Source organism: Delphinus delphis, chromosome 2 (genome assembly GCF_949987515.2).
Source record: "Delphinus delphis chromosome 2, mDelDel1.2, whole genome shotgun sequence".
In the NCBI taxonomy this organism is placed as follows: Eukaryota; Metazoa; Chordata; class Mammalia; order Artiodactyla; family Delphinidae; genus Delphinus; species Delphinus delphis.
In genome coordinates, this window is record NC_082684.1 from 2,200,379 (window position 1) to 2,225,700 (window position 25,322).

At 42.7% G+C, this 25,322-nt stretch overlaps 1 protein-coding gene across 1 annotated transcript in view; it reads right to left on the bottom strand.

The window, feature by feature from the left end:
- TDRD9 (tudor domain containing 9) overlaps positions 1-25,322 on the bottom strand; it is a 96,298-nt gene that overhangs the window by 45,175 nt on the left and 25,801 nt on the right. The window contains exons 8-11 of the mRNA XM_060003271.1: positions 5,911-5,975; positions 4,105-4,159; positions 3,870-3,954; positions 2,443-2,500 (exon numbers count right to left, since the gene is read on the bottom strand). Coding sequence (XP_059859254.1) covers positions 2,443-2,500; positions 3,870-3,954; positions 4,105-4,159; positions 5,911-5,975 — 263 coding nt within the window. The remainder of the gene's footprint in view (positions 1-2,442; positions 2,501-3,869; positions 3,955-4,104; positions 4,160-5,910; positions 5,976-25,322) is intronic.

Consider the following 25,322-nt stretch of genomic DNA (forward strand, 5'->3'; position numbering starts at 1 on the left):
TCTCTTTCCCACCGCCCTACTTGACCCCACTCAATCTCAATCGCAAGCATCTTTCCCTGGCACCAGACCGCTTTCCTCCCCTCCCACCCCCCCCACTCCCCGTCCTGTAACTCTACCCTTAATCCCTACAAACAGACCTGCCATCTGTGCACGTCAGGGCTGCTGCTAACTGTCCCCACCCCTCCGCCTAATGACCTTCCTTCCCTCCTGACCAAGCCACGGGCTCCCAGCCCCCACTGTGACCGCTCCACACATCTGCCTTGACCCCTGGCCTCCTGTCACCCTGCTCTGCTCAGCTGACTCGACCCCAGGCCTGCTGATCACAGCTCTCCACCTACACCGCGCAGCCCAAGTGGCGGGAGAGGGAAGAAGAGAAACAAAGCGGGCTGTAGGCTGACGGCGCCCTTTAAGCTCGCGGTCGCCAGCGGCCCTCGGGACTCAGGCTGCCCCGTCCATCCAACCTCCTCACACCTCCGGCACTTCCTGTCCTGCTCGCTTTCAGCTGAGGCCTGGCCTCTGGCTCACGGGGAACGCAGAGGCCATCAGAGGACCCTGCGCCCCCTCGGCAGCACCCCTCCGCCCACATCGGCCTCCTCCCCAGGATGGGAGCCAAGCCGCCCACCAGGTGCCTCGCCGCGCCCCCACGGCCGGCTCCCACGCGCCCTCTGCGCCTCCGGGCCCCGCGCCGCCTGGCACACACGTTCTCCCGGCCCGCCAGCGCTCCGGCCGCTGCCCCGGCTCTCCGCCCGCCCGTCACAGAAACCACCTCAGGAGCGCCGTCTGGCTTCACGACCCCCAGTGCCTCGGCGCCGACCCTCCGTGACCCCTCCAAGCCGGCCGCGCCTCCACAGGCTCCCCGCCTTGAACCGCCCGCTCGTGCTCCCTGGGCGGCGCGGAGCCTTGGCCCTAAGCTCCTCAAGGCCGCCACCGGGACATCCGCCGGCGTCTCAACAGCCCGGGCCAGTCTCCGCTGACTCCCGGGGGTGGGGCGCACGGCGGGGAGTCACCACGAGCCGTGAAACCGCTGCACCCGACCCCTCAGCAAGTCAAATCCCCGCAGGCTCCGCCCAGGAACGGCCGCCTCCACCTCTGCCCCCCGGGCTCCCCTCCTAAGGCACCCGACACCCACCGGCCCTCTCCTCGGCCTCATCTCCGTCTCCCCCACCATGTCCCCCACAGGCTGTCGAGCGGACCTGACGTGCCCTCGTTCCTCCCTCACATGTCGCTAACGTCCCCGGCTCCCTCGGGAAAAGCTGGAGTCTCCGATGCCCTGGCGGCCTCCGCGCCTGGTGCCCTGGTGCCCGTGACCCCCCTGACCTCGCCCCGTCCAGCTCGCCCGGCCTCCCGGCTGTCCCGCGCTCCTTCAGGGACTTGGCACCTCCCGTCCCTTCTACAGAAACGCCCTTCCCGCAGATGCCCCCACTGGCCGCTGCCCCCGCGGCTCCGGCTGCCCCTCCCTGACCCCTGCCCCGCTCCTCCACCTCTTCCTCTGGACATGCGGCAGTCTACCTGGCGGCACGTCGCTGTTTGTCTAACTGATCGCCTGCGTGTCAACACCCGCCCCCCACGTGTCAGGAGAACGGAGCCTCGCCTGTTTGTGCACTGTCCCCGCAGCACCTGGACGGCCGCTGGCCCAGACGGAGGGCTGCCGTGGCGCCGGCTGACCTGTCCCAGCCACACTGGCCACCTTGCTGCTCCTCGCAGCTGCTCCCCACGCTGTCCCACCTCTTTCCACTCTCACTCCTCACCCAAGTCACGCCTTCCTCAGCTATCACGTCCTCACAGAGGTGTTCCCACATCGCCCCATCTGAAAGGTCATTTACCCAATTAACTGTAACCCCTTTTTTTGATTTATTTCCCTACATAACATCTACATCGACCTGAAATTGCACCTATTTCTCCCCCTGCTAACTGCCTGGCTCTCCCACCAGAAGACAACACGCCTCACTCGCCCCGTACGCCTGCCCACCACCACCAACAGCGCCCGGCAAGCGTCAGGCTCCCAAACATGAATTAACGCAACCTCACAGCGTCATCAAGGACACACACGTGGGAGACCAGACTATGAGTGGCCTCACCCCGAGGTGACGTGGTGTCTTTCTCAACGACCTGCAGCAACGGGGCAGGCTCGGGCCCCTCCCTCCAGTCACTATGTCCAGCAGGGGCAGCCCCAAAGCTCTCCTACTGCCCACGGTGCCCCGGGGACGCCCCCGATCGCTTCCTGTGTGTGTTAGTAGCTGAGCCACAGAGGCTGCCCGGCTGAACGGACACGTGAGCTCAGAGGAGGGCGGGGGAGAGAGAAGTATAGGAGGAACTTCGGAACCCACTTTCCTACATTCTCTCCTCCAGAACAGGGGAAGAGACGGGGAAGAACAACTCCTGAGGGACACACAGGCTACAAATACTATGGTTTACTTTGTGAGGAGAACAGCAGGATCTCACCATATTTGACGTCTGGAACCGTGACAGAACTCTCCGCAATGTTGGTAGACAGAATGACCTATCAAACATCAAAAAAAGAATCTGACATGCTCACTATATACAGGAAATCATTAGGCACTGGGCTCAAATTTTGAAATTAGCCATTTTTTCTATTTTATACAGAAGTCACAGTTAGTCAAGGGTCCTGGGGGCGGGGCACGAGGAGGAGTCAGTGCAGTGCGGGCTCAGCAGCCAAACCTGCTCTGAATCCCAGCTCTGCTCTACCCCAGCGTTGGACCCTGGACTACTTAACCTCAGTTTTCTCATCTATAAAATGGAGATAATAATATCTTCCCTATTACTTGAGTTAATAAACGTGAAATGCTTAGAACTGCTCCAGGCGTGAGCCAAGTGCTCATAAATATTAGCTATTACCTGTAGCACCAGCATCCAATCACTGGACACCTACTTCGTGTCAGGCACTGCAGCACTACCACAATTTAAGTACGGACATATATTATTATAATTAACCTTCCTAACAGCTCTGCAAGGTAAATGTTATCGACTCTACTTTCCAACAGTAAAATTAAGTCTGAGAAGCGATGTGCTCAGAGGCACACACCTACAGGGGACAGAGACCCATGTCACCTGTCCAACTCCCCACGCATACTCTTAACCCCTACACCTCAATGTTAAGGTACAGCCTTTTCCTGGTGGAATCATTCCAGGGGTCCAGTGGAAGCCGCTGATGTACAGGAAACCAGGCCCATGCAACACAGAAGGTTCATAAAAGCAGCAGGCAAGAAACAGGGCAAAGACTGCTCTCCCTGACCTCAGATATGATAGCTTCAGGGGGTCTTGGAATTACCCAGGGGCACAGAGCACAACCAGGCTAAAGTTCCCAGGAAGGTCTGCAGTACATAAGAGCCCTGAGTTGCCATGCAAGGTCTAGGCTGCCCCTAGAGATGCAGAACCTTCTCACTGGAATCAAGGGGGCTGGGCTGCATGTCTGGAGTCCCTGATGATCTCAAGCAGCACTAGAAGGGTTGTGATAAGACAATCCTATCATTCACACATAAAAAAGAAAATTAAAGAAATACTCTTAAACCAGGACTAAGAATGTGGGTTCTAACCAAAACCTCCAGCGCAGTGCCAGGGACAAGAGAACAGTCCCACAGTTAGAGAACTGCTGGGGGTAAGAGGCGCTGAAATCCACTAGAAACAAGGTCCTGAGGCAGAGGAAATAAAAAACCTTAGCAAACTGACTTATAAAATACAGACAAAATGAAATAACATACTTGGCTCATCAGGCAAGTGCTTGTTTAGGTGACTAACCACCAGCTACAGAACATATCGGACAAACAGCTGGAATGTCAGCACTTCTCATTAGCAGAGTCTCTAAGGAAAATGTACCTAAGTGCTCAGAACTGCTCTCCCAGCTGTCCTACCTTTCTGTACCCAGGCACTGGACTTAAAAACACGTTATTCTGTTCTTCCAAAGTCACACTTGAATGCAGTGGATAGACCTGTAACCTAAGAAAGAAGTAAATGAAATAAAATATCCATAAAGACTAGATATACACGAAAATGAATAACTACTCATTGAGATCATTAAAATTGTTTAAGCTAGAAACAATACAATGCTTTACAAGTAAAAATACAACAGTATCATTTTAAACACACCTTTTATGAACCATGTTTGTGAGAAGTTCATGCATATAGTTTATTTCACCCAGACCTAGGGAAGAAAAAAAGTGGAGGGGGAAAAAAAGATTTATATTTATTTCTAGAAAACAACCTTTAAATTAAGATGACATCTTTTATAAATACGGCTCTACCAATTCATTTTATCTGACTTTTTTTATCCTCTTCACCTAAATATATCAGAATTACAAGTGAAAAATGCATAATGACACTGACTACCACTAACTCAAAAATATGAGAAAAACCATATTCTTTCTATGTTTTCCTTTCCACAGCAATGACTGCCTGTGAGTGCTGGCCATAGGAGATGAGTAATTTTACATTCCTCTCTTCCCCCCACTGGTTTTCCAAATGTCCTACTTTGATTATGCAAAATTTTACAACCAAAAAATAATATTTAAAAAGTCTTCGTCACAGAGATGTTTTAAATTTTTTTCATAAGGTTCATATTTGTAAATAAAGCATGATTGCAGATATAATTAGTTAAGATGAGGTCACAGTGGAGAAAAATAGGCCTTTATTCCAATAGGACTGGTGTCCTCATAAGAAGACACCCGCACAGAAAACGCCACGTGACGATCAAGGCAGAGATAGAAGTATCGCAGCCACAAGCCAAGGAGGGCCAAAGACTGACGGCCGAGGGAAGCTGGGAAGAGTCAAGGAAGGATTCTACCCAGAGCCTCAGAGGGAGCAGGGCCCTGCTGACACCCTGATTTTGAACTTCTAGTCTCCAGCAGAGTGAAAGAATAAACTTCTCTTGTTCTAAGCCTTCTGGTTTATAGCACTTTGTTACAGTAGCCCAAAAAAAACTAACACAGAACCATTCCCCAAAGATCAATTAATGAAATAAATGTACTGTCAAATGAACTCACATAAACACATAAAAGAAAAACAACAAAAACTGTAAAATATCATTTATACATATTTTATTCAGGCAATGTTTAGCAGTTAGAAAGCATTTATTTCACATCAGGTGTTAAGATAGTACTGCCCTGACTCTGCTTTGGTCATTTCTTCCTTGCTACAATATTATGCACACAGCAATCACTGACAACTATCTATTGGGACAAATGCAACTCCATACCACTGTCAGCTAATGCTTGTTTTCTGGATATAACACTAATCCGTACCAACCTAAGCAAAGCATGACCAAAGTTCTAAACTCCCATGCTGCATTCCAAAGTAAAAGGTTACTTTATTCATGCTTTTTGTTCTCCACCACAATTAGCACAAATACTCATATGTTCTACATATTACCTTCCAACAGCAAAGAATACATGAATTATTGTCATAAGGTTTCGTAAAGCTATACCACTTGATTAAAAAATCAAAATCATCATTTTGAAAAAGTACAATTTAACAAAAATTAATCTTTAAGTATCTTAAGAGATTATTTTGTCAAATACTGAAGAAAAAGGAACTCAAGGGCTACCCTGATGATTTTCATGGTATTACAATAATGATATTGTTATTAAATACGCTTTAAATACAGATCGATGACAATTACTTCGCATTTATAACCATATGTATGAAATAGCAAAATTAACATAGCCAATTTTTTCTGAAGGGGGTCAGACTGCCCTCAAAAAGTTAAACTGTTCATTATGAACGTTTTTAGCAACACAAAGGTTATAGTAAGAAGTCAAACCGAAAATCACATTTATTCACATTCCCAGAGCCTACAAAGAATAAACCCGACTACAAATACCATTTTTCACAATATGTGCGAGACACAAACTAGTCTCCATCCAGCGCAGATTCTAGATCAGGAAGAACGACACCCACCTGGCAAAAACACCAGCACACTGCTCCGCTCTGACACAGATGGCGCGCCCGACCAGGCCTTGGTCCTGTTAAAATGTGAAGTGCACAAGTATTAATCAAGGCTAAGTAGCCACTGTTTTCCCAGAATCCTCATATTATGGCTTCTGACCCTGAAAGGTTCTTACATCTAGGTCATCGAGTATAATTTTCCTTCTTCTACATAAGAACACACAGAGGCCCCAGGACGTGAGACACTGTCCAAAGCCCCAGGATCACCCAAGGGACCCCAAGCCTCTTGACTACTTTCTCCCATAAAAACTCACTATCCGAAAAAGTCTTCTCTGAAATTCAGTTACTGCAATCCAGAACCTCAAAATACAAAACATTTAGAAAAACTACTACAAACAAAACTTCAACTCTAAGGAATCCAAACTAGTATTAGAAAGCATGTTTATAGACCAAGATCTCAAACTGTCCTCTCGCCTCCCTGCTGCTAGCAACATATTTAAGTTGTGCGAAGTCAGAACTTTCATTCCTCCACAAACCCCTGAGCCCCTCCCCTGTGCCAGGCCCCCCTCCATGCAGGCAGGCACAGCAGAAAGACAGACAAGGTCCCCACTCTTTGGAGCTTACATTCTAGCTAGAGAGACAGACAAGAAACAAGGAAATCAGCCCCTTCAGTTCGGCAGTAAGACCGTGACAAGAACAAACGGGTCAGAGAGCCACGGAGCTGCAGTTACTGGTTTACCCCCTCACCCCCTCCTCTGTCTTTGCGGTTACTGTTCCCAGGCACAGCAGGGATTGTTGTTTCTTGACTGTTCCAAGAAAAAAATAAAGATTAGAGTGGAAATCCATGAAATAGAAAAAGAAAAACAACAGAAAAACAAAAACCTAGCTCTTTGAAAAGATCAACAAATTGACAAATCTACCTAGTTTGACCAAAAGCAAAAAAGTGAGTCCATATACTACAATGAGAAATGAAAGAGAAGACATTACTACTAGTCCTAAAAAGACACAAACTACTGAAACTGACCCAAGAAAAAACAGACAATCTGAATAGATCTATAACAAACAACAAGATTGAATTAGTAATTTTAAAACTACCCATAAAGAAAGCCCAGACCCCAATGGCTTCACAGCTGAATTCCAAAAAACATTCAAAGAAGTAATACCAATTCTTCACAAACTCTTCCGAAAAAACAGAACATTTCCCAACTCATTTTATGAGGCCAGTATTACCCTGATACCAAAACCAGACAGACATAAGAAAACTACAGACCAATACCTTAAGAGTATGAATGTAAAAATCCTCAACAAAATACTAAGTAAACCAAATCCAGCAACATATAAAAAGTATACACCATGACCAAGGGGGATTTATCCGAGGGATGCAAAGTTGATTTAACATCTAAAAAATCAACAAAGACTAAAATCACATGATTATCTCAATAGACAAAAATCATCTAACAAAATCTAACACGCTTTCATTTAAAAAACACTCAGCAGGACTTCCCTGGTGGCACAGTGGTTAAGAATCCGTCTGCCAATGCAGGGGACATGGGTTTGAGCCCTGGTCCAGGAAGACCCCAGATGCGGCGGAGGAACTAAGCCCGTGTGCCACAACTACTGAGCCTGCACTCTAGAGCCCACGAGCCACAACTACTGAAGCCTGTGCACCCAGAGCCCACGCTCCACAACAAGAAAAGCTACCACAATGAGAAGCCCGCGCACTGCAACGAAGAATAGCCCCCACTCGCTGCAACTAGAGAAAGCCCACGCACAGTAACAAAGACCCAACGCAGCCAAAAATAAATAAAGTAATTAATTAATTTTAAAAAAAGAACACTCAACAAACTAGAAATAGAAGTGAACTTTCTCAACCTGATGAAGGTCATCTACAAAAAGCCCTCAGCAAACATGATAACCTAACAGAGAAAGATGGATGTTTTCCCCCTATGATCAGTAACAAGACAAGGGCATCCACACTTGACACTTCTTTTCAACAATGTACTGGAGGTTCTAGCCAGGGCAGTTAGGCAAGAAAAAGAAATACAAGGCATCCAGATTGGAAAAGAAGAAATACAACTATCTTTATTCAGTAGATGACATGATCTTATATACAGAAACCCTAAGGAATCCTCCTAGAACTAATAAATGAGTTCAGCGAAGTTGCAGAATCTAAGATCAATAAACAAAAATCAATTGTTGGGGACCTTCAAGATGGCAGAGGAGTAAGACATGCAGATCACCTTCCTTCCACATCAAAAATACATCTACATGTGGAACACCTCTTACAGAATACCTACTGAACCCTGGCAGAAGACCTCAGACTTCCCAAAACGCAAGAAAATCCCCATGTACCTGGGTAGGGCAAAAGAAAAAAGAAAAAACAGAGACAGAAGAAACAATAGGGACAGGACCTGCACCTCTAGGAGGGAGCTGTGAAGGAGGAAAAGTTTCCACACGCTAGGAAGACGCCTCACTGGCGGAGACGGGGAGTGGCGGGGGGAAGCTTCGGAGCCACGGAGAAGAGCGCAGCAACAGGGTGCAGAGGGCAAAGCGGAGATCTCCCTGCACAGAGGATACATGCCGACCAGCACTCAGCAGCCCAAGAGGCTTGTCTGCTCACCCGCCCAGGGGCAGATGGGGGCTGGGAGATGAGGCTCGAGCTTCGGAGGTCAGATCCCAGGGAGAGGACTGGGGTTGGCTGCGTGAACACAGCCTGAGAGGGCTAGTGTATCACAGCTAGCCAGGAGGGAGTCTGCGAAAAAGTCTGGACCTGCCTAAGAGGCAAGAGACCACTGTTTCGGGGTGCGCAAGAGAGGGGATTCCTTCCCTGTCTACCCACAGAAGGCAGAGCACCGCCTAAGCAAGCTCCAGAGATGGGCATGAGCCGCGGCTATCAGCTTGGACCCCAGAAACAGGCATGAAACGCTAACGCTGCTGCTGCTGCCACCAAAAAACCAGTGTGAAAAGCGCAGGTCACTATCCACCCCCCAACCCCCTGCCCCGGGAGCCTGTGCAGCCTGTCACTGCCAGGGTGCCGTGATCCAGGGACAACTTCCCCGGCAGAACACACGGCGCCCCCAAGCTGTTGCCACATCACAGCAGCCTCTGCCGCTGCAGGCTCGCCCCGCATCACAATTATGACCACCTTACCCCTCCCTCCCCCCGGCCTGAGTGAGCAATAGTCCCCTAATCAGCCGCTGCTTTAACCCCCTCCTGTCCGGGCGGGGACAGATGCCTGAGGGCAACCTACATGCAGAGGAGGGGCCGAAACCAAAGCTGAGCCCCAGGAGCTGTTCGAACTAAGAAGAGAAAGGGAACTCTCTCCCAGCAGCCTCAGGAGCAGCGGATTAAATCCCCACAATCAACTTGTTGTACCTGCATCTATGGAATACCTGAATAGACAACGAATCGTCCCAAAAATGAGGCAGTGGATTTGGGAGAAACTGCAGACTTGGGGTTTGCTCTCTGCGACTGATTTGTTTCTGATTTTTGTGTTGATCTTAGTTTAGTTTTCAGCACTTGTTATCACTGGTGGGTTTGTTTACTGGTTTGGTTGCTCTCTTTTTTTTTCTTTTTTTTTTTATTATTTTAATAATTTTTAAACTTTTTTTTCTTTCCTTTTCTCTCCCTTTTCATCTGAGCCATGTGGCTGACAGGGTCTTGGTACTCTGGCCTGATGTCAGGCCTGAGCCTCTGAGGTGGAAGAGCCGAGTTCAGGACACTGGACCACCAGACACCTCCCAGCCCCAGGTAATATCAATTGGCGAGGGCTCTCCCGGAGATCTCCATCTCAACGCTAAGACCCAGCCCCACCCAATGGCCAGCAAGCTCCAGTGCTGGATGCCCCATGCCAGTCAACTAGCAAGACAGGAACACAACCCCACCCATTAGCAGAGAGGCTGCCTGAAGTCATACTAAGTTCACAGACCCCCCCACAAAACACCACCGGATGCAGCGCTGCCCACGAGGAAGACAAGATCCAGCCTCATCCACCAGAACATAGGCGCTAGTCCCCTCCACCAGGAAGGCTACACAACCCACTGAACCAACCTCACCTACTGGGGGCAGTCACCAAAAACAATGGGAACTACGAACCTGCAGCCTGCAAAAAGAAGACCCCAAGCACAGCAAGTTAAACAAAATGGGAAGACAGAGAAATATTCAGCAGATGAAGGAGCAAGGTAAAAACCCACCTGACCAAACAAATGAAGAGGAAATAGGCAGTCTACCTGAAAAAGAATTCAGAGTAATGACAGTAAAGATGATCCAAAATCTTGAAAACAGGATGGAGAAAATACAAGAAACGTTTAGCAAGGACACAGAAGAAATAAAGAGCAAACAATGATGAACAACAAAATCAGTGAAATTAAAAATTCTCTAGAAGGAATCAATAGCAGAATAACTGAGGCAGAAGAATGGGTAAGTGACTTGGAAGATGAAACAGTGGAAATAACTACCGCAGAGCAGAATAAAGAAAAGAGAAGGAAAAGAACTGAGGACAGTCTGAGACCTCTGGGACAACATTAAACACAACAACATTCGAATTACAGGGGTCCCAGAAGAAGAAGACAAAAAGAAAGGGTCTATGAAAATATCTGAAAAGATTATAGTTGAAAACTTCCCTAACATAGGAAAGGGAAAAGTCAATCAAGTCCAGGAAGCACAGAGTCCCATACAGGATAAATCCAAGGAGAAACACAAGACACATATTAATCAAACTATCAAAAATTAAATACAAAGAAAAAATATTAAAAGCAGCAAGGGAAAAGCAACAAATAACATACAAGGGAATCCCCATAAGGTTAACAGCTGATCTTTCAGCAGAAACTCTGCAAGCCAGAAGGGACTGGCAGGACATATTTAAAGTGATGAAAGGGAAAAACCTACAACCAAGATTACTTTACCCAGCAAGGATCTCATTCACATTCGATGGAGAAATTAAAACCTTTACAGACAAGCAAAAGTTAAGAGAATTCAGCACCACCAAACCAGCTTTCCAACAAATGCTAAAGGAACTTCTCTAGGCAGGAAACACAAGAGAAGGAAAAGACCTAAAACAACAAACCCAAAACAAGTAAGAAAATGGTAATAGGAACATACATATCGATAATTACCTTAAATGTAAATGGAGTAAATGCTCCAACCAAAAGACACAGACTGGCTGAATGGATACAAAAACAAGACCTGTACATATGCTGTCTACAAGAGACCCACATCAGACCTAGGGACACATACAGACTGCAAGTGAGGGGATGGAAAAAGATATTCCATGCAAATGGAAATCAAAAGAAAGCTGGAGTAGCAATTCTCATACCAGACAAAATAGACTTTATTTTTATTTTTTTATTTTTGTGGTACGCGGGCCTCTCACTGTTGTGGCCTCTCCCGTTGCGGGGCACAGGCTCCGGACGCGCAGGCTCAGCAGCCATGGCTCACGGGCCCAGCCGCTCCACGGCACGTGGGATCTTCCCGGACCGGGGCACGAACCCATGTCCCCTGCATTGGCAGGCAGACTCTCAACCACTGCGCCACCAGGGACGACCCAGACAAAATAGACTTTAAAATAAAGACTATTACAAGAGACAAAGAAGGATACTACATAATGATCAAGGGATCAATCCAAGAAGAAGATATAACAATTGTAAATATTTATGCACCCAACATAGGAGCATCTCAATACATAAGGCAAATGCTAAGAGCCATAAAAGGGGGAATCAACAATAACACCGTAACAGTATGGGACTTTAACACCCCTCTTTCACCAATGGACAGATCATACAAAATGAAAATGAATAAGGAAACACAAGCTTTAAATGACACATTAGACAAGATGGACTTAATTGATATTTATAGGACATTCCATCCCAAAACAACAGAATACACTTTCTTCTCAAGTGCTCATCGAACATTCTCCAGGATAGATCATATCTTGGGTCACAAATCAAGCCTTGGTAAATTTAAGAAAATGGAAATCATATCAAGTATCTTTTCTGACCACAATGCTATGAGACTAGATATCAATTACAGGAAAAAAAACTATAAAAAACACAAACACATGGAGGCTGAACAATACGTTACTAAATTACCAAGAGATCACTGAAGAAGTCAAAGAGGAAATCAAAAACTACCTAGAAACAAATGACAATGAAACCACAACAACCCAAAACCTATGGTACACAGCAAGAGCAGTTCTAAGAGGGAAGTTTATAGCAATACAATCCAACCTCAAGAAACAAGAAACATCTCAAATAAACAACCTAACCTTACACCTAAAGCAATTAGACAAACAAGAACAAAAAAAAACCCCAAGTCAGCAGAAGGAAAGAAATCATAAAGATCAGACCAGAAATAAATGAAAAAGAAATGAAGGAAACAATAGCAAAGATCAATAAAACTAAAAGCTGGTTCTTTGAGAAGATAAACAAAATTGATAAACCATTAGCCAGACTCATCAAGAAAAAAAAAGAGAAGACTCAAATCAATAGAATTAGAAATGAAAAAGGAGAAGTGACAAGTGACACTGCAGAAATACAAAGGATCATGATGAGAGATTACTACAAGCACCTATATGCCAATAAAATGGACAACCTAGAAGAAATGGACAAATTCTTAGAAAAGCACAAACTTCTGAGACTGAACCAGGAAGAAATAGAAAATATAAACAGACCAATCACGAGCACTGAAATTGAAACTGTGATTAAAAATTTTCCAACAAACAAAAGCCCAGGACCAGATGGCTTCACAGATGAATTCTATCAAACATTTAGAGAAGAGCTAACACCCATCCTTCTCAAACTCTTCCAAAATATAGCAGAGGGAGGAACACTCCCAAACTCATTCTATGAGGCCACCATCACCCTGATACCAAAACCAGACAAGGATGTCACAAAGAAAGAAAACTACAACCCAATATCACTGATGAACATAGATGCAAAAATCCTCAACAAAATACTAGCAAACAGAATCCAACAGCACATTAAAAGGATCATACACCATGATCAAGTGGGGTTTATCCCAGGAATGCAAGGAGTCTTCAATATACGCAAATCAATGAGATAAACCATATTAACAAATTGAAGGGGAAAAACCATATGATCATCTCAATAGATGCAGGAAAAACTTTTGACATAATTCAACATCCATTTATGATAAAAACCCTCCAGAAAGTAGGCATACAGGGAACTTACCTCAACATAATAAAGGCCATACATGACAAACCCACAGCCAACATCATTCTCAGTGGTGAAAAACTGAAACCATTTCCTCTAAGATCAGAACAAGACAGGGTGGCCCACTCTCACCACTATTTTTCAAAACAGTTTTGGAAGTTTTAGCCACGGCAGTCACAGAAGAAAAAAGAAATAAAAGGAATCCAAATCGGAAAAGAAGAGGTAAAACTGTCAGTGTTTGCAGAAGACACGATACTATACATAGAGAATCCTAAAGATGCTACCAGAAAACTACTAGAGCTCATCAATGAATTTGGTAAAGTTGCAGGATACAAAATTAAGGCACAGAAATCTCCTGCATTCCTATACACTAATGATGAAAAATCTGAAGGAGAAATTAAGCAAACACTCCCATTTACCACTGCAACAGAAAGAGTAAAATACCTAGGAATAAACCTACCTGAGGAAGGTAGAAAAGACCTGTAGGCAGAAAACTATAAGACACTGATGAAAGAAATGAAAGACAATACAAACAGATGGAGAGATATACCATGTTCTTGGATTGGAAGAGTCAACACTGTGAAAATGACTCTACTACCCAAAGCAATCTACAGATTCAGCAATCCCTATCAATCAACCAATGGTGTTTTTCACAGAACTAGAACCAAAAATTTCACAATTTGTATGGAAACACAAAAGACGCTGAAGAGCCAAAGCAATCTTGAGAAAGAAAAATGGAGCTGGAGGAATCAGATTCCCGGACTTCAGACTATACTACAAAGCTAGAGTAATCAAGACAGTATGGAACTGGTATGGAAAACAGAAATACAGATCAATGGAACAGGATAGAAAGTCCAGAGATAAACCCACACACATATGGTCACCTTATCTTTGATAAAGGAGCCAAGAATATACAATGGAGAAAAGACAGCCTCTTCAATAAGTGGTGCTGGGAAAACTGGACAGATACATGTAAAAGAATGAAATCAGAACATTCCCTAACACCAGGGCTTCCCTGGTGGCACAGTGGTTGAGAGTCTGCCTGCCGATGCAGGGGACACAGGTTCGTGCCCCAGTCCGGGAAGATCCCACATGCTGCAGAGCAGCTGGGCCTGTGAGCCATGGCCGCTGAGCCTGCGTATCTGGAGCCTGTGCTCCACAACGGGAGGGGCCACAACAGTGAGAGGCCCGCGTACCGCAAAAAAAAAAAAGAATAGGGAAATATATACAAAGACAGAGAGTTGATTAGTGGTTGCTTAGGTGCAGGGATGACGGGAAAGACGAGGAGCAACAATTAAAGGGTTCAAGGTTTCTTTCTGAGGTGATGAAAATATTCTAAAATTGACTATGGTGATGGCTGCACATATATGTGAATATACCAGAAACTACTGAAATGTACACTTTAAATGTGTGAACTGTACAGTATGTGAATTATATCTCAATAAAGCCATTTTTAAACTGAGGGGAGAAAAAGGAAGGAGAATGGAGGGCTTAGATGGCGACAAGTACAATAAGTTCCTTGTTTGCCACAAAGGTAGCAAGTGGAAGTCGAAGAATATTTTCTTAGGTTAACATATATGATGTCATCTGCAAACAGTACATTTTTATGACTTCTTTTCCAGTTTGGATGCCTTTTATTGCTTTTTCTTCTCTGACTGACGTGACTAGGACTTCCAAAACTACGTTGAAGGGGCTTCCCCGGTGGCACAGTGGTTAAGAGTCTGCCTGCCAATGCAGGGGACACGGATTCGTGCCCCGGTCTGGGAGGATCCCCTGTGCCGCGAAGCGGCTGGGCCCGTGAGCCATGGCCACTGAGCCTGCGCATCCAGAGCCTGTGCTCTGCAACGGGAGAGGCCCCAACAGTGAGAGGCCCGTGTACCGGAAAAAAAAAAGACAAACTACATTGAATTAAACTGGTGAGAGTGGGCATCCTTGTCTTGCTCCTGATCTTAGAAGAAATACTTTCAGCTTTTCACCATTGACTATAATGTTAGCTGTGAGTTTGTCACATATGGCCCTTCTTATGTTGAGGTAGGTTCCCTCTATGCCCACTTCCTGGAGAGTTTTTATCATAAATGGATGTTGAATATTATCAAAAGCTTTTTCTGTGTCTATTGAGATGATCATATGATCACAGAACAAAACATTTTTTAATTTGTATGGAAACATAAATGACCCCGAATGGCCAAAGCAATCTTGACAAAGAAAAATGGAGCTGGAGGAATCAGGCTGCCTGGCTTAAGATTATACTACAAAGCCACAGTAATCAAAACAGTATGGTGCTGTCACGAAAACAGAAATATACATCAATGGAACAGGATGGAAAGCCCAGAAATAAACCCACACACCTGTGGTCTAGTAATCTATGACAAAGGAGGTAAGAATACACAATGGAGAAAAGACAGTCTTTTCAATAAGTGGAGCTGGGAAAACTGGACAGCTACATATTAAAAAATGAAATTAGAACATTCTCTAACACCAGGCACAAAAATAAACTCAAAATGGATTAAAGACCTAAATGTAAAACTGGATATTATAAAACTTCTAGAGGAAAACATAGGCAGGACACTCTTTGACATAAACTGAAGCAATATCTTTTTGGATCCATCTCCTAGAGTAATGGAAATAAAAACAAAAATAAACAAATGGGACCTAATTAAACTTAAAAGCTTTTGCACAGCAAAGGAAACCATAAATGAAATGAAAAGACAACCTACAGAGTGGGAGAAAATATTTGCAAACAATGCAACCGACAAGGGATTAATTTCCAAAATGAACAAATAGCTCATATAGCTCAATACCAAAAAAACAACCCAATCACAAAATGGGCAGAAGACCTAAAGAGACATATCTCCAGAAGAAATACAGATGGTCAATAGGCACAGGAAAAAACGCTCAACATTGCTAATTATTAGAGAAATGCAAGTCAAAACTACAATGAGGTATCACCTCATTCCGGTTAGAATGGCCATCGTCAAAAAGTCTACAAATAACAAATGCTGGAAAGGGTGTGGAGAAAAGCAAACCTTCCTACACTGCTGGTGGGAATGTTAAAATTGATGAAGCCACTATGGAAAACAGTATGGAGGTGCCTCAGAAAACTAAAAATAGAATTACCACATGATCCAGCAATCCCACTCCTGAGCATGGAGAAAACTATAAGTCAAAAAGATACAATGTACCCCTATGTTCAGAGCAGCACTATTTATAACAGCTGAGACATGGAAGCAACCAACTTGTCCATGGACAGACGAATGGATAAGAAAGATGTGGTGCATGTACATATACAATGGAATACAACTCAGCCATAAAAAGAATGAAATAATGCCATTTGCAGCGGCATGGATGGACCTAGAGATTATCATACTAAGTGAAGTAAGCCAGACAGAGGAACACAAATACCATATGATACTACTTATATGTAGAATCTTAAAAAAAAAAAAGATATAAATGAACTTATTCACAAAACAGAAATAGACCCACAGACATAGAAAATAAATTTATGGTTACCAAAGGGGAAAGGTTGGGGGAGGGATAAATAAGGAGTTTGGGATTAACACATACCCACTACTATGCATAAAACAGATAACCAGATCCACCAGAGGGTAGACAGCAGAAGCAAGAAGAAGTACAATCCTACAGCCTGTGGAACAAAAACCGCATTCACAAAAAGAGAGACAAGATGAAAAGGCAGAGGGCTAGGTACCAGATGAAGGAACAACTTAAAACCCCAGAAAAACGACAAAATGAAGTGGAGATAAGCAACCTTCCAGAAAAAGAATTCAGAATAATGAGAGTGAAGATGATCCAGGACCTCGGAAAAAGAATGGAGGCATTTCTTGAAGATGCAAGAAATATTTAACAAAGACCTAGAAGAATTAAAGAACAAACAAACAGAGATGAACAACACAATAACTGAAATGAAAAATACACTAGAAGGAATCAATAGCAGAATAACTGAGGCAGAAGAATGGATAAGCGACCTGGAAGACAGAATGGTGGAATTCACTGCTGCAGAACAGAGTAAAGAAAAAAGAATGAAAAGAAATGAAGACAGCCTAAGAAACCTCTGGGACAACATTAAATGCAGCAACATTCGCATTATAGGGGTCCCTGAAGGAGAAGAGAGAGAGAAAGGATCAGAGAAAATATTTCAAAAGATTATAGTCGAAAACTTCCCTAACACGGGAAAGGAAATAGCCACCCAAGTCCAGGAAGTGCAGAGAGTCCCATGCCAGATAAACCCAAGGAGAAACACACCAGGACACATAGTAATCAAACTGGCAAAAGTTGAAGACAAAGAAAAATTACTGAAAGCAGCAAGGGAAGAATGACAAATAACATATAAGGGAACTCCCATAAGGTTAACATAAGGTTAACAGCTGATTTCTCAGTAGAAACTCTACAAGCCAGAAGGGAGTGGCATGATATACTTAAAGTGATGAAAGGGAAGAACCTACAACCACGATTACTCTACCCGGCAAGGATCTCATTCAGATTCGATGGAGAAATCAAAAGCTTTACAGACAAGCAAAAGCTAAGAGAATTCAGCACCACCAAACCAGTTCTACAACAAATGCTAAAGGAACTTCTCTAAATGGGAAACACAAGAGAAGAAAAGGACCTAAAACAACAAACCCCAAACAATTACGAAAATGGTCATAGGAACATACATATCGATAACTACCTTAAACGTGAAAGGATTAAATGCTCCAACCAAAAGACACAGGCTTGCTGAATGGATACAAAAACAAGACCCATATATATGCTGTCTACATGAGACCCACTTCAGACCTAGGGACACATACAGACTGCAAGTGAGGGGATGGAAAAAGATATTCCATGCCAACGGAAATCAAAAGAAAGCTGGAGTAGCAATACTCATATCAGATGAAATAGACTTTAAAATAAAGAATGTTACAAAGAAGGACACTACATAATGATCAAGGGATCAATCCAAGAAGAAGATACAACAATTATAAATATATATGCACCCAACATAGGAGCACCTCAATACATAAGGCAACTGCTAACACCTATAAAAGAGGAAACTGACAGTAACACAATAATAGTGGGGGACTTTAACACCTCACTTACACCAATGGACAGATCATCCAAACGGAAAATTAATAAGGACACACAAGCTTTAAATGACACAATAGACCAGAGAGATTTAAGTGATATTTATAGGACATTCCATCCAAAAACAGCAGATTACACTTTCTTCTCAAGTGCACACAGAACATTCTCCAGGATAGATCACATCGTGGTCACAAATCAAGCCTCAGTAACTTTAAGAAAATTGAAATCATATCAAGCATCTTTTCTGACCACAACACTATGAGATTAAGAAATCAATTACAGGGGGAAAAAAACATAAAAAACACAAACACATGGAGGCTAAACAATACGTTACTAAATTACCAAGAGATCACTGAAGAAATCAAAGAGGAAATCAAAAAATACCTAGAGACAAATGGTAATTAAAACATGACGATCCAAAACCTATGGGATGCAGCAAAAGCAGTTCAAAGAGGGAAGTTTATAGCTATACAAGCCTACCTCAAGAAGCAAGAAAAATCTCAAATAAACAACCTAACCTTACACCTAAAGGAACTAGAGAAAGAAGAACAAACAAAACCCAAAGTTAGCAGAAGAAAGAAATCATAAAGATCAGAGCAGAAATAAATGAAATAGAAACAAAGAAAACAATAGCAAAGGTCAATAAAACTAAAAGCTGGTTCTTTGAGAAGATAAACAAAGTTGATAAACCATTAGCCAGACTCATCAAGAAAAAGACAGGGTTTCCCTGGTGGTGCAGTGGTTGAGAATCTGCCTGCCAATGCAGGGGACACGGGTTCGAGCCCTGGTCTGGGAAGATCCCACGTGCCGCGGAGCAACTTGGCCCGTGAGCCACAACTACTGAGCCTGTGCATCTGGAGCCTGTGCTCCGCAGAAGAGAGGCCACGATAGTGAGAGGCCCGTGCATGGCGATGAAGAGCAGCCCCCACTTGCCACAATTCAAGAAAGCCCTCGCACAGAAATGAAGACCCAACACAGCCAAAAATAAATAATAAATAAATTTTTTAAAAAAAGAAAAAGATGGAGAGGACTCAAATCAATAAAATTAGAAATGAAAAAGGAGAAGTTACAACAGACACTGCAGAAATACAAAGCTTCCTAAGAGACTACTACAAGTAACTCTATGCCAATAAAATGGACAACCTGGAAGAAATGGACAAATTCTTACAAAGGTATAACCTCCAAGACTGAATCAGGAGGAAACAGAAAATATGAACAGACCAATCACAAGTAATGAAATTGAAACCGTGATTAAAAATCTCCCAACAACGGCTTCCCTGGTGGGGCAGTGGTTGAGAGTCCACCTGCCGATGCAGGGGACACAGGTTTGTGCCCCGGTGCGGGAAGATCCCACGTGCCACGGAGCGGCTGGGCCCGTGAGCCATGGCCGCTGAGCCTGCGCGTCCTGAGCCTGTGCTCCACAACGGGAAAGGCCACAACAGTGAGAGGTCCGCGTACCGCAAAAAAAAAAAAATCTTCCAACAAACAAAAGCCCAGGACCAGATGGCTTCACAGGTGAATTCTATCAAACATTTAAAGAAGACCTAACACCCATCCTTCTCAAACTCTTCCAAAAAATTGCAGAGGAAGGAACACTCCCAAACTCATTCTATGAGGCTCCTTTCAGCCTGATACCAAAACCAGAGAAAGATACTACAAAAAAAGAAAATTACAGACCAATATCACTGATGAATTTAGATGCAAAAATCCTCAACAAAATACTAGCAAACAGAATCCAACAACAATTAAAAGGATCATACACCATGATCAAGTGGGATTTATCCCAGGGATGCAAGGATTCTTCAATATACACATATCAATCAATGTGATACACCATATTCACAAATTGAAGGAGAAAAACCATATGATCATCTCAACAGATGCAGAAAAAACTTTTGACAAAATTCAACACCCATTTATGATAAAAACTCTCCAGAAAGTGGGCATAGAGGGAACCTACCTCAACATAATAAAAGCCACATATGTCAAACCCACAGCAAACATCATTCTCAATGGTGAAAAACTGAAAGCATTTCCTCTAAGATCAGGAACAAGACAAGGATGTCCACTCTCACCACTATTATTCAACACAGTTTTGGAAGTCCTAGCCACAGCAATCAGAGAAGAAAAAGATATAAAAGGAATACAAATTGGAAAAGAAGTAAAACTGGCACTGTCTGCAGATGACATGATACTGTACACAGAGAGTCCTAACGATGCCACCAGAAAACTACTAGAGCTAATCAATGAATTTGGTAAAGTTGCAGGATACAAAATTAAGGCACAGAAATCTCTTGCATTCCTACACACTAACAATGAAAGATCAGAAAGAGAAATTAAGGAAATACTCTCATTTACCACTGCAACAAAAAGAGTAAAATACCTAGGAATAAACCTACCTAGGGAGACAAAAGACCTGTATGCAGAAAACTATAAGACTCTGTTGAAAGAAATTAAAGATGATACCAACAGATGGAGAGATATACTATGTTCTTGGATTGGAAGAGTCAACATTGTGGAAATGACTATACTACCCAAAGCAATCTACAGATTAAATGCAATCCCTATCAAATTACCATTGGCAATTTTTTACAGAACTAGAACAAAAAAATCTTAAAATTTGTATGGAGACACAAAAGACCCCAAATAGCCAAAGCAGTCTTGAGGGAAAAAAATGGAGCTGGAGGAATCAGAATCCCTGACTTGAGACTATACTACAAAGCTACAGTAATCAAGACAATATGGTACTGGCACAAAAGCAGAAATATAGATCAATGGAACAAGATAGAAAGCACAGAGATAAACCCACGCACCTATGGTCAACTAATCTATGACAAAGAAGGCAAGGATATACAATGGAGAAAAGACAGTCTCTTCAGTAAGTGGTGCTGGGAAAACTGGACAGCCACATAAAAAAGAATGAAATTAGAACACTCCCTAATACCATACACAAAAATAAACTCAAAATGGATTAGAGACCTAAATGTAAGACTGGACACTATAAAACTCTTAGAGGAAAACATAGGAAGAACACTCTTTGACATAAATCACAGCAAGATCTTTTTTGATCCATCTCCTAGAGTAATGGAAATAAAAACAAAAATAAACAAATGGGGGCTTCCCTGGTGGTGCAGTGGTTGAGAGTCCGCCTGCCGATGCAGGGGACACCGGTTCGTGCCCCAGTCTGGGAAGATCCCACATGCCGCGAAGCAGCTGGGCCCGTGAGCCATGGCCACTGAGCCTGCGCGTCTGGAGCCTGTGCTCCGCAACGGGAGAGGCCACAGCAGTGAGAGGCCCGCGTACCGCAAAAAAAAAATAATAACAATAAATAAATAAAATAAAATAAACAAATGGGATCTTTCAAAGCTTTTGCAAAGCAAAGGAAACTACAAACAAAACGAAAAGACAACCCTCAGAATGGGGAAAAATATTGCAAACAAATCAAGGGATTAATCTCCAAAATATATAAACAGCTCATGCAGCTCAATATTAAAAAAAACTAACAACCCAATCAAAAAATGCGCAGAAGACCTAAATAGACATTTCTCCAAAGAGGACATACAGATGGCCAAGGAACACATGAAAAGCTGTTTAAAATCACTAATTATTAGAGAAATGCAAATCAAAACTACAATCAGGTACCACCTCACACCAGTTAGAATGGGCATCATCAGAAAATCTACAAACAACAAATGCCGGAGAGGGTGTGGAGAAAAGGGAATTCTCTTGCACTGTTGGTGGGAATGTAAATTGATACAGCCACTACAGAGAACAGTATGGAGGTTCCTTCAAAAACTAAAAACAGAATTACCATATGACCCAGCAATCCCACTACTGGGCATACACCCAGAGAAAACCACAATTCAAAAAGACACATGCACCCCAATGTTCACTGCAGCACTATTTACAATAGTCAGGTCACGGAAGCAACCTAAATGCCCATTGACAGACGAGTGGATAAAGATGTGGTACATATATACAATGGAATATTACTCAGCCATAAAAAGGAATGAAATTGGGTCCTTTGTAGAGATGTCGATGAATCTAGAGACTGTCATACAGAGTGAAGTAAGTCAGAAAGAGAAAAACAAATATGGCATATTAACACATATATGTGGAACCTAGAAAAATGGTACCAATGAACTGGTCTGCAGGGCAGAAATAGAGACACAGATGTAGAGAACAAACATATGGACACCAAGGGGGGAAAGCAGCGGGGGGGGCGGGGCGGGGGCGTGTGCTGAACTTGGAGATTGGGATGGACATGTGTACACTGATGTGTATGAAATGGATGACTAATAAGAACCTGCTATATAAAAAAATAAATAAAATTCAAAAAAAAATAGATAACTAACAAGGACTTACTGTATAGCACAGGGAACTATACTCAATATTTTGTAATAACCTGTAAGGGAAAAGAACCTGAGAAAGTATATATATACATACACACACACACACACACACACATACATAAAACTGAATCAATATGCTTATACCTAAAACACAATATTGTAAATCAACTATATGTCAGTTTAAAAAAATTGGGAAAAAAAACCAAATATAAGAAGACTATGTAACATATGGGCCTTATATAAAGGTATTAAAGGTAAACACAAAAACAAAAGTATAAACATCCCTAACTACCAAGAAAAAATTCAAAACATAAAAAGAAAAGGAAGGACCATGCAATAAATATGACATATCTGAGGCTGAACACATGAGTCATACATCAGTAAGCCTGGATGGCTGAAGCCAATGAGCAAAAGAAAAAGATTTTCAAGTAGCTCACAAAGCAAAACCAACTCTATGCTATACGCAAAACTCACACTTAGACACTAAGCAATGCAGAAAATGAAAACAAATGGATGGCAAAGATTTTAGAGGTAAAGACAAACAAAAGAAAGCAAGAGTTGCAATCTTGATATATGACAAAGTAGAATTCAGACTCCACAGTATTAAGCAAGGCAAAGAAGGGCACAGTATAATGCAGAAGGCCATAGTTCACGACACTGTGACAGTTATGAGTATCTAGCAGCAAAAGACTGGAGCAGCCCTCTTCACAAAGCAGAAACCACACATGATGAAGGCAGAAACAGAAATACACTAATAAGAGGAGACTTCACACACCAGTCTCATTCCACAACCATTCCAAAGGTCAAAAAATAAATTTAGGGACCTCCCTGGCGGTCCAGTGGTTAAGACTTCGCCTTCCAATGCAGGGGGTGCTGGTTTGATCCCTGGTCGGGGAGCTGAGATCCCACATGCCTTGGGGCCAAAAAACCAAAACATAAAGCAGAAGCGGTATTGTAACAAATTCAATAAAGACTTTAAAACATGGTCCACATCAAAAAAAAATTCTAAAAAAATAAATAAATTTAAAAAGCTAACAACATAATGGATAGTGTGCAACTTATGACCATATGTCAAACTTTTCACTCTGATAATAAAAATTGTCATTTCAAGGGCATGCAGAATATTCATGACAACTGACCATGTGCTGGATCACAGGAAAAAAAAACACTTCAGTTCCATGAAGCAAAAATAATACAAATAATATTTTATGATAACAATTCCATCAAACTTGACATTATTAGTAAAAAGTGCTTAAAGGCCCTTTTATCAAAAAAATTTAAATTTCTCTTGGGTCAAAGGGGAAATATAAGCCAAAATTGAGACTGTCTCAAAAATAATAACAAAAACACTATATATCAGAACATATGGGATACAATCACAGAAGTCACCAAATAAAAATTCATGGATTAAATACTTCTATCAATAAAATAAAAGGATGAAACTAAAATAACAATCAATTTAATAGTTAAAAAACAGTAACAAAGTAAACCAAAAAAGTGGAAGGAAGGAAATTATGGCAAATAATCAATTAAAATAGAGTTCTTTAAAATGTTTTAAATAGGCAACTAATAAACAAATGAACCTAGGTGTAAAATAAACTGATTACCAAACAGAATTATTATTTAAAGTAATATTTGAGAACAGCTCTCTCTGACTGTATATCCAGTGGGATATATTCTAAGAACAAAAGGAACAGCAAAGCAGTTTTATACTTCACTCACAGGTTTAGTTTTAGAAGGACTATCACTATTTACTTGTTAAACTATTTTTTATTATATTATGGGGGAAAACAAATAAGTAAATAATGTTTTAGCAACCAAAAGTTTTGGTGTTTAAGAAAAGCACTAAAAATGTAATCAAGCAGGACCCTATGGGGCCTTCCCAGGACAGAAACCACCCCCCACACACACCATGTCCTCCACCTTCCTCTTATTTGTAGAAAAACTTTAGCCTCCTAGGCCTTCCGAGAGTTCCAAAGAGCAAATTTAATCAGAGAAGTGAAAAAATGCAGAAACAAAGGAAAACAGTCAAGCAAGACAAAATAATAATAGTTTAGCCATTAAACAAAGTCAAGGACCTTTAGTTCCTCCTCAAGGGCAATAGGTACTATTCTGAGCCACATCCTTTGAGCTGTTTTGCAGATACTGAAACCCCCACCAGGTGGAAGAAGTTAACTGCATGGTGACCACAAGCCTGTAGACCCCAGACCAGTTGGAACCAGAAGGCTGAGGATGTTGACTCCCGATTACCTCATCAACAACCAATCAGACGAGCGTCCACGAGCTGATCACGCCCCCCACAACCCCCTCCCCCACTCTGTCTTTAAAAACCTTTCCCTGAAAGCCTCTGGGGAGTTAGGCTCTGCTGAGCGTGAGCTGCCTGGACTCCGTGCTTGGCGCCTGCAATAAACCCTGCACTCTCCTTCACCACAGCCAGCGTCAGCAGGCTGGCTTTACTGCACGTGGGTGAGCAGACCCGAGTTTGGTTCAGCAACAAACATATAGAAGAAAAGCTAAGAAAAGAACAATATTAAATTTGAGTTTAAATATCATTTCATGTATGACAGTTAAAATAAATTACCAACAACAACAAAAAACAAACAAAAAATGGGCAGAAACAGACATTTCCAAATAGACATTTTTCCAAAGAAGACATACAGATGGGCAACAGGCACATGAAAAAATGTTCAACATTGCTAATCATTAGAGAAATGCAAGTCAAAACTACAATGAGGTACCACCTCACACCAGTCAGAATGGCCATCATTAAAAAGTCTACAAATAACAAATGCTGGAGAGGGTGTGGAGAAAAGGGAACCCT